The 10326-nt window shown below is 41.8% G+C and overlaps 2 protein-coding genes across 2 annotated transcripts; one reads left to right on the forward strand and one right to left on the reverse strand.

Annotated features, from left to right (window-relative positions):
- The first annotated feature begins 612 nt into the window (after positions 1 to 612).
- Positions 613 to 5377, forward strand: LOC131221340 (V-type proton ATPase 16 kDa proteolipid subunit-like). The gene is made up of 2 exons (XM_058216570.1): positions 613 to 1208; positions 5052 to 5377. Exons 1-2 carry the CDS (start codon positions 751 to 753, stop codon positions 5095 to 5097), a joined length of 504 nt encoding a protein of 167 aa, XP_058072553.1. The 5' UTR covers positions 613 to 750; the 3' UTR covers positions 5098 to 5377.
- Positions 2038 to 7804, reverse strand: LOC131221339 (probable serine/threonine-protein kinase PBL23). Its single transcript, XM_058216569.1, has 5 exons — positions 7412 to 7804; positions 5995 to 6176; positions 5274 to 5463; positions 3807 to 4198; positions 2038 to 2745 (listed from the first exon to the last, which is right to left on the reverse strand). Exons 1-5 carry the CDS (start codon positions 7536 to 7538, stop codon positions 2356 to 2358), a joined length of 1281 nt encoding a protein of 426 aa, XP_058072552.1. The 5' UTR covers positions 7539 to 7804; the 3' UTR covers positions 2038 to 2355.
- Between the last annotated feature and the right edge of the window lie 2522 nt (positions 7805 to 10326).

The raw sequence follows: 10326 nt of genomic DNA on the forward strand, positions 1-10326 counted from the left end.
GCGTCCGGACGTACCGTGTACACGCACATCGTGGGGTCCATTGTAATGCGTGTTATCAATCCACTCCGCTCATTCCTTTCCTCTTGTATATTAAGTGGTTGAGACCAAAATTGAAGAATATCCAGATATCAGGTGGGCCCCATATCATTGTTTTAGTGGTTGATTTGTCAATTGGGCCACTTGTACAGAGATACAAGAGCTGAAATTAGACTTGTACGGTTCATTTATGGTACTCAGGCTTTGTATGAAGTTTCGAGCCAAACGGATGGTGGGAACCCTATGATCTTGCATTCTAAACAACTTTCAGGCCACTTGAACTTCAGTTGCTCAGTTTTCTCAGATTTATGGCATCGATCTTGGTCGCCTAGGGTCCATCCCTTGCCTTGGTGCATTTTGAGTGTTAAATCCATGCTTTTAGCATCCTAATCCAGTCCAAGCTCGCAATCGCACCTTGCAACACAAACACGATTAAATTGGGCTATTAAACGGTACCATGTTCATAAATCCAGGCAATAACGGGGTCTGATATGCAATATTTGACCCTCAACACAAATCTGTCCAGCGTCCCACCCTCTCCTCTCTCTCTCTCTCTCTCTCTCTCTCTCTCTCTCTCTCTCTCTTTCTAGTGTCCATCATTCGTCGAGAAATCTCCTCAATCATATAATACTTCGGATCTAGAAATCTCTTCTTCTCCAAAAACACTGAGAAGAGAGAGTAAAACTCTAGATTTGCAGCAGAAAAAGCAAGGAGATGATGTCTTCTACTTTTAGCGACAACGAAACTGCTCCCTTCTTCGACTTCCTTGACGTCGTTGTTGCCCTCGTCTTCTCCTATAATTTCTTCTTTCTTGATCTTCCTCTCCTTTCTTTCCATAGCCATGATCCCTATCTCTATCTGTCTCTCTTTTCTCCAGTCTTGTTCTACTTCTTCACAGGCATGGGGGCTGCCTACAGCACGACGAAGAGCGGTGTCGGCATCGTGTCGATGGGCATGATGCGCCTGAAGCTCGTCATGAAATTGATCGTGCCTGTCGTCATGGCTGGGGTCCTTGGAATCTACGGCCTAATTATCATCGTTACTATAAGCACTGGGATAAACCCGAAGGGGAAATCATATTATCTTTTCGATGGATATGCGCACCTCTCGTCGGGGCTTGCTGGGTTGTCGGTCGGGATGGCAATTGGGATCGTTAGTGATGCTAGAGTCTGGTAATTTATCCCTCTTTATTCATTTTCTTTTGTAGATCTAGAGGCAGAGTCTGGTGACTTAGCAGTTACCAGTTCTTCAGGTTTTTTTAGTTATTCATTTGGATTTTTGAAGATCGGGTCTTTTCTAACTTTTGTACAATGTGCAGATTCTCGAAATCGAAACTCGAGCTTGAACTCGGTTCGAAAACTCGAACTCGAACTCGAACTCGGCTCAAACTGGCTAGAGTTGTTGATCGAGTTGAGCTGAGCTTCCAATCCAGCCTCGATGACCAAGTCGAGCCGAGTTGGGCAAAGCTCGATTCAGATCGACTCGTGTACACCTCTACTCTCTATAGCTAACTGTAGAAATGCATAAATTAGCTAAGGGCAATTCTAGTCAAACATAATCAACCTATCACAACGCAAAGCTCTCGGAAGAGACAACCCGTGGAGAAAGCTGCCCTCGAGTCGATTCTGGCCCGGGATCCCAACGTCCACATAGGCCCATGGCCCACCATGGAAGGGTGCATCTAATTGATGGTGTGAATGTCCAACACACCTTACCGTTGGCCCAACCATCACGGATTGGATCACCAGTTACCATCACATATGAGAACGTTGGAGTTGCCTTCAAGTCTCTATTAATCAAAATTCCATTGAATCGTTAACGATGTGTTTGGCTGCGCTATGCAATTCAATTCAGTTATAGTCTAATAAAGTAGAAATAACCAAATTGTATTTCCATCAGCATTCACATCAAGCATCCCGACTCCAAATTGCAATTATATTAGTTTCAATTTGAAGAATTCAGGCCTACTTCCTCCTCATGGGAAGCATTAAACATCACCACTCGTTGTTTCCTCTCCACTAAATAAAATGTTCACAATTCAATTCACTTGTGCACCCAAACACACCCTAAAGCTTGAGGAGCACATCCTTGAGGTCCATTTTCACATTCTGGGTACGAGGAAACATTACATTTTTTGCTCATATTCTTCTTAGTTACACTTGAATGCTCACAATTCAATTCGCTAGTGCACCCAAGCACGTCCTATCACAATAATTTCATGATACAAGCTCCAAAAGCACATGCAATCCTCAGTAGAACTCACAGTCCAATGGTCATGCTTCACTTACTCTTGCACATTCGTTGCTACTACACTCATGTTTACTCTCCTCGCTCCTTGCTCCTGTCTTCATCTTCTCTTTCTTCATCTCCATGAGGAGAGTTGGTTTTTACGTCGGACTCTGATTGCGATTGCGTCCCATCATCTTCCTTGAGATCTCGACTTGGATTCCTCAACGATTTTCTATGGGAAGAAGATAAGCTCTGTGCATTCAGATTTTTGGAGCTTCCTTCGGGATCCCCATCTTTCAATGCTAGATATTCAAGTGCAGTCACGACGTCGCTGATCAGAGGGCGGGTGCTTGCTTCCTCTTGTAGACACATTGCTGCAACTGCAAGTGCTTGATATAGAGCCTTGATCGGGTAGTTCTCTCCGAGCAGCGGGTCCACCATCTGCGTGAATTTCCGTCGATCTTTAAACAATGGTTGTGCCTGCAAGTGTAGAAAGAAATGCTATCATGGTTGGGCTCCTAGAAGAGTGATACGGTGCAATGCATCTCCTGCAACCATACTAATGGTCTAAATCAATAATTCTAGTGGGGCCCATGCCCATTATCCAAAAGGGTCACCAATGGTATGATCATAACCATCTGATTGAGAGCTTGCAAAAGGAGATTTAAATGAATGGGCAATGGCCACTGAACCACATGAATGGTCCAAATTGATGATATCAGATTGGATGGTTCCATTGGGGTGGCTTTTGTTTCTTGGAAATCCAAATGGGGTCCACTAGGTGGACGGATCAGGATTCACATCATGATTTGGTAGAATAAGGTTGCACCATTTATGATTACCTGATTCTTCAAAGCAACATCAATGGAAATTCCAGTGAGAATTCTCTCATTCCACATATGAAAGGGTCTGTCTGGTTGCCTCCAAGTTTTGTTTTGTTTTTTCTTACTAGATCAGGAGATTAGTTGGAGATGCATGTAATCTACAACCCCTCACATGTGCCAATGCATAAAATGTATGAGCGATCCAAATCGTCAATTGAAAAGATCTTATCAGAACACCTCAGCCCATATAAAGATCTGAACGGTGCATACTGTATCAGGGTCAAATAAGCATTCCATTTACCATCATACATGATCGGAGACGTCCATTGAAAATATCTTATTGGAATACCTCAGCCCATATAACAATCCAAACCGTGCACACTGTATCAGGGCAAAAATGCAAATGCGTATGGTGATCAGAGTCATTGATATGGTGGGCCGTCTCATTGATCAACATAGCCCAAAATAACAGTATTTGTATAATCCTACCATTCAGGCACAGTGATCTTCACTTGTTGGATGTACTCAACTTCGATCAAACGTCCAATCAGCCAGTTATCAGATGACAATCTTGGTCCAGTTGCCCTGAATTTGCAGCGATGGCCCAGCATATCAATGGTCCTGATCACCATACTCGAATTCCACATTCATTCCTCACATCTTATACTACGAACAGAGAGAGCTAGTTTATTAGTGAGATTGTATTACTCAACCTACCCACTCGACAAGATTCTGCTGGCTCGTCGGTTTCGCTGTATCGATCGCTCTTCTTCCTGTGATTATCTCCAAAAACACGACGCCAAAGCTGTATACATCCGACTTAGTAGTCAGCTGCCCTGTCAATGCATACTCTGGTGCGCAATACCCGTATGTTCCCATCACTCTAGTCGATACATGGGTCTTGTCTCCTGTGGGACCCAGTTTGGCAAGACCAAAATCGGAGAGCTTTGGATTGAAATCCTCATCCAATAAGATGTTCGAAGCCTTGAAATCCCGGTAGATTACGGGCGGGTTTGCTTTTTCGTGCAAGTGCTCGAGACCTCTGGCTGCACCTTCAGCTATTTTCATCCTCGTTACCCAATCAAGTGGTTTCTTATCTGGAGATAAGTCTGCGAAAGCCAGCATTATCTCCTTATCAGTGATTTTAGCATGAAAGGCAGATTTGCAATTTGATCAGGTGGGCCACAATGTGGATGGGCTATAGGTGAAAAATTGCAGGGAAAGCTCCGAATGTTCCCGTTCATTGATGACTGTTGATGAGTGTTTGAACTAAAGTTCCCTTTTTCAGGCAACTAATCGAGAGGCTATCGCTGTCCAATTTGGGTTCTTTTTGGAATATGGCCCACTCAAGTTGCGGCCTACCAAATCAAATGCCCTGATATTATTGTCATGTGTAGAATCAAGATATTAAGAAAAATAAAGAGAAATGCTGTTCTGAAGCGCTTTGTAGAAGTTCTACTAGTTCCTCCACTGTCCATCTGGCAACATTGCAATTTGATTGGGACCATTGATCTTGTGGGCCACCATGTGGATGGGCTATGAGTTGAAAATTGCAATGATGTCAAATGCTCCCAATGTTCCTGTTCAATGTGGACTGTTGCTCAGTTTTTGACTAACTATCCCTTTTTCATGCCACCGAACGAAAGGCTATCGCAGCTTGATTTCTGTTCTTTTTGAAATATGGCCCATCCAAGTGGTGGCCTGCCAAATCAGATGTCCTGATCATAACTGTCATGTGTAGAATCAAGATATTAAAAACAAAAGACCAACGCTATTCCGAAGCTCTTCTACTGGTTCCTCCGCTGTCCATTTGGCAACATTGCAATTTGATCGGGACCATTGATCTTGTGGGCCACCATCTGGATGGGCTATAGGTTGAAAATTGCAATGATGTGAAAGCTCCCAATGTTTCCGTTCAATGTGGACTGTTGCTCAGTTTTTGACTAACCATCCCTTTTTCAGGCCACCGATCGAAAGGCTATCGCAGCTCGATTTCAGTTCTTTTTGAAATATGGCCCACCCAAGTGGTGGCCTGCCAAATAAGTTGTCTGATCATAACTTCCATGAGTAGAATCAAGATGTTTTGGTAACCAATGCATGGAACTTCACCAATCTGATGCATTTAACAGCATTCCTCTAGCATGGAAGATTGGAACGGGAGGGGAAATAGATCGAAATGCATACCAAGGAGATGATCCTCCAGACTTCCCAATGGCATGTATTCATACACCAAAATCCTCTGATCACCCTCAGCGCAATACCCAATTAGATTAACAAGATTTGGGTGGTGAAGCAGACTCAGCATTAGGACTTCAACAAGGAACTCTTTGTTCCCTTGCAATCCATTCCTATCGAGTTGTTTGACAGCAACAACCTGAGCGAGATGAAGTAGAAATTAGTTTTATCGAATCCGATTTCTATTAACGCCGTGTTTGGATGCTCAATTCAAATGAATTGTGATGAATTAAATTTAAAAAAATGAAATGGATAAAGTGGTTTTTAATGGAAATGCAAGGAATTGCAATTATGCATTTGGCCGATGATGGATGAAAATGGTGACATGGCCACTTTGGTAGTTTTTTCTATATTGAATTGGATTATTGGAGTTGTCCACTTGAGCACCAAAATGCACCGCCTTAAGGCCACGTTTGGATGTTCAGTTGAATTGAATTTCATTAATCCAATCTAACCAAATGCAAATAAACTAAGCGGGCATTGCCCCATTCGATTTGTAATGAGGAAGTAGCCCCCCAAAGTTAAAGTTACTACTGTTTTAACTCCTACTTGAAATGCATGGGATTTAATGAATTGCAATTCAGTTCAATTTTGAGTATCCAAACGTGTCCTAAGTGTTTGGAATCCATACATTGCCAAAAAGAAAAAGATGTAGGATCTGTGAATATACTTGGTTTGTTTTTTCGATCTGTCCTTTGTAAACTCTTCCGAAGCCGCCTTCACCAATTAGACTTTCAGCACTGAAGCTTTTTGTTGCAGTTTCTAACTCTTGGAACTTGAAAGTCTGAACAGAGATTGACCCTTTTCCAACTTTCAAGATTTCGTCTGCTATAGCCCTCTGCCTGCTGCAATCTGTACAAGATTCATGTTAGGATGGATTCCACATGCATGGTCAGATTTCGCAAAACAAAATTACGAATGTATTGAAATTTTTTAACAATCCAAAAGAATTTTTTATGCACCATACGACGATGAAGCAGCAATTTACCAAACAAGTAGATGGTCTAATCATTAATCTAGTCCTTCTGCTTTGTGGGCCTCATCTTGGGTTCCCACAAGTTGCAATCTTTGGTAAAATGTGCATTTGAAGATACAAAAATGAAATTTCCGAACAAGATAAAGCTATTTCAAGTTCAATGAGTAATGCAATCAAAATTTTGAACAAGGAAAACCAAAACTGTTCGTATTCAATCACAAATTTCATGAATTTTGACTTGAAAGCTCATCCAAAAATGTCGTGAATTGAACTGTGAATGAAACGAAAAGCCAACTCATTTCATTCGATCACAAATCACGTGATTTGTAGCCTGAATTCTAGAAATCAAAATTTCAAACAATCGTTTAAAAACCGTTGCCCGACCAATGAATGGCTTTGATAATGGTCTGAAACTGTTAACCTATCATAAGTTGTGCATATATCCAAGTACATACATCCCTTCACATAAAATGATTGAGTGGAAACATTTGCACTATATTATATCGCAAACGAGTTGTGTGGGCCCCACCATGCTTGTCTTCATGATATCTACTCTGACCATCATGCATTCCTCCCATGTTTGGATATGGGCCCAAAAATCAGGCCAATCCATGACTCAGGTGGGCAACACAAGCAAGAGTACTTGAGAGCAGGCAACCACTCTTAATTCTTGAGGGCTTGGGCGTGTTGTGTATATGCCATCCAATTGGGAAACATCTGTTCCATTGGATCGTACACCTCAAAAAATCACGCCATTTTGAAACTTGGCCCCAACGCAAATCAATGGTAGGCGTAACCTTCCGACTGCTCCTACTCATGTGTAGCTCACCTAGGTCATGGATTTGCCTGATCTTTGGACCCATGGCCAAATGAGAAATGATGTGCAAGATGGTCAGAATGGAAGCCATCAACACATCATGGTGGGCCCCACACAACTCGTTTGCACTATAATTATAGTGAAAATGTTTGCACTAGATCATGACCCTTTACATTATCCATTTTCATATATGGAGGTGTGCTAAGCCAACATGCATGTATATCCTGGCCTATCTACATGCATGCCAGACATTTCAAATCCAATTACAAATCGCTGTAATTTTAAACAGCTTACCTGATTTAAATGAGATATTCCTTACTAACGATGTGAGCGTGATCCCTTCCTTCAGTTCCTGACTCTTCTTCTGTGAACTCCTGCTGGCATCCGTCAACTGCGGCCTGCAACACCCAAAGCAGCCCATCTCCTTCAAACCAGTCTCACACCCCCTTCTCTTCCTTCAGCAGACCAATCCCATCAAATACGAAAGACCTTATTTTCCACAAAGATGCGAAAACAGATTGTTTTGATGGAGAATTCTCACGGTGGCTCAAAAACAAGACATCCAGGTCAGGAATTGAAGAGATTGGAGGATCCAATATGGATCGTTTGGATGGAGAATTCTCACGGGGGCTCAAAAAAAAAAGACACACCCAGGTTAGGAATCGAAGATCAGAGGATCCTATAGGAATTGGAATAATCCAGGTTGGAAATTGCAGAGAGAAACCAGAAAAACCTCTATCCTGAAAAACAGGACAGGTTTGGCTGTTTACGAGAGAGAGAGACAGAAGGCGTTTGTTTTGCTGTTTCTTTCCCTCCAAAAGCCGTTGAATTCGGACAAGGAAGTTTGACGCGGTAAAATAACTAACTTTAGGATTTCAAGTATGGGAACAGTGTGAGTTACCCACCATATATGAAGCGAAGCAAGACATACAAATTACTTGTGGCATACATGTATGTCAATCTAGACCGTCTATCTAATGGGTCCATTTTGCATGTAGAATTGTCCAAAATTTGCAGCCAATGGATGATCCACAGTGCCCAATTCGTGCCCATCAAATGGATGGTTGAAAAGGAAAGTGGTCAAGAACCCAAACTTGATGGGTGAAAATAAATGGTTAAGATAATCATATCAGTGAGATCTTGGGGCCATGTACTATGTATAGAGTTAGAGATGATTTGGATACTCTGGATTGACATCCATGTACACCATAATTTCTACATGTGGGGTTGCTTCCATTCCTTAAATGGTAGAGACCCCATACAATAGTACACCACGATTCGGTATTCTCAAAATGACAAACCACCCTTCTTTTTCACAGGTACAGGTCATGCCATCTTAGAACAGTTCTGGCCATTGGCTGATTCAGTGATCAGATCTTCTCATATTGGACTATCAGGACCGTCTGATTTGCGGGATTTTATTTTTCTCTAGCTCGTCAAAGATCAGGCCCTCTGATGCACGGCACGGATCTTGTAAGCGTGTTAAATGGATAGTGTTAGAAGAATTTTAAGAACTTTGATACTCTGGCTAAGTGCAATGGATGATACGCGTGCACGAAGAAATTACTTAGAAATTGTATAGTTGGGAACTTGGGATGCAAGTAACTTGAATTAAACTGTCCAAATTATGGTTCCTAATTTAGATGTATCATTAACCAAACGTTGCCTTTATTTGATTACCAATCTATCAAATTGGCGGACATTTATTGGACAGTTAAAAATGAAAAATATCCATTAATTGGTCGTGCTTCAACGACCAATTGCCCATAAGTAACAGGTTCAGATTGCTCAACGAATATGATTTTGAGACTATGACTTACAACTTGTACGGTTTTAAAGTGCCTGTATATGAAGCGTCACATGCTGCCTGAGTATCTTACAACACTAAGAAAAATTGGCAGGGAGGATTAGAGGTGTACATTAGTCAAGTCGAGTCGAGCTTGTGCCAAGCTCGACTCGGCTTGGCCACTAGCTGACCCCAGCTCGAACTTGGCTCGGCTCAGTTCGGTTAGCAACTCGGGCCAGTTCGAGCCGAGTTGGAGCCAAGATCGAGCCGAGTTCACCTGTGCAACATTTCCATAAACACGTGGACTGCACATTCAAATTCTAATTGTAAGTAAAACAACATCAGCAATTTTATAGGTATTTCATCAAACACCTTGTAGGCAACGTCAAAAAAGAAACGAAAAGAAGGTATTTCTTTCATATACATACCTTCTTTGCACTAGCCGATACTTCGTTAAGTCATTTCATCAAACACTTAGTGAGCAACATCAATATCAAAGTAACCAAGTCACCGAACTGGTTGGATCCGAGTCAAGTCGAGCTCGGCCAAGCTCGAACTCGGTTCGAAATTTTTTCGAACAAAAAAAAAACAGCTCAACTTGGCTTGAACTCAATTTTGAACCGAGTCGAGTCAAGCGAGCTAACCGAGTTAACTCGGTTCATGTATAGACCTAGGGAAGATGTTTAAGAGACTCGGGCGACTCAACCGGACTTGTTCGCACCTACATTGGGTCAGGAGTTGCCCGACATGCCCAAGTCATGGGCGACTCGTGGTATTGAATGAAATGGTTCCAACCTGTTGCTCGTTGTTTTCAGTAATTTGGTTATATGATAAGTGTGGGTGTGCTAGAACTGAATTTGTGGCTTAATTTAAATCGAACAACCATGACCTCAAACGCCGATATAAGCAGATACGCAGTATGTGACTGATATCGAATGAGATTGGTCGTTTATTCAGCCACTCACTCAGTGTGTAAATAGAATCATGCAATATTCAAAGGGTATGGTTCGTACTTTGATGATGGGTTACACCTTTGCCTTCTGTACGAAATGACTTTTTAGTACAGATAAAAGAGAAAGCGAGAAATGAATTCTTACAGGTGAGGGAAGATTGTGAAACACCTTCCAGAATGAGGAATTGAATCCAATGTATGAGCATAGACACAAATTACAACTAAGATTACCAGCTACTTGAATAATGCTACAGATTACACTACGAAATGTAAACAACATGTGAAAAGGAAATGATTACACTAGGAAATGTAATTGATTTGACAAGAAAATATAATGATTACACTAAGGAATGTAAAATGGTGAGTAATTGAAAGATAATGTTTGGGTTTGATTGGGTTGGTATGAGATAAAATTTTCTATTTATTGCCGTACCCTGGCCATCTAGATCCTTTCCACGGTTTGACGGTTAC

This window comes from Magnolia sinica, chromosome 12 (genome assembly GCF_029962835.1).
Source record: "Magnolia sinica isolate HGM2019 chromosome 12, MsV1, whole genome shotgun sequence".
NCBI lineage: Eukaryota > Viridiplantae > Streptophyta > Magnoliopsida > Magnoliales > Magnoliaceae > Magnolia > Magnolia sinica.

Bases quoted from the DNA above. Each gene is read 5' to 3' on its own strand.
- LOC131221340 (XM_058216570.1), top strand. From the start codon at position 751: ATGATGTCTTCTACTTTTAGCGACAACGAAACTGCTCCCTTCTTCGAC. The intron at 1,209-5,051 runs GTAATTTATCCC...TCCCTTTTTCAG, and splicing joins GTTAGTGATGCTAGAGTCTG to GCCACCGATCGAAAGGCTAT.
- LOC131221339 (XM_058216569.1), bottom strand. From the start codon at position 7,538: ATGGGCTGCTTTGGGTGTTGCAGGCCGCAGTTGACGGATGCCAGCAGG. The intron at 6,177-7,411 runs GTAAGCTGTTTA...AATCTTGTACAG, and splicing joins GAATATCTCATTTAAATCAG to ATTGCAGCAGGCAGAGGGCT. The intron at 2,746-3,806 runs GTAGGTTGAGTA...CTACACTTGCAG, and splicing joins AGCAGAATCTTGTCGAGTGG to GCACAACCATTGTTTAAAGA.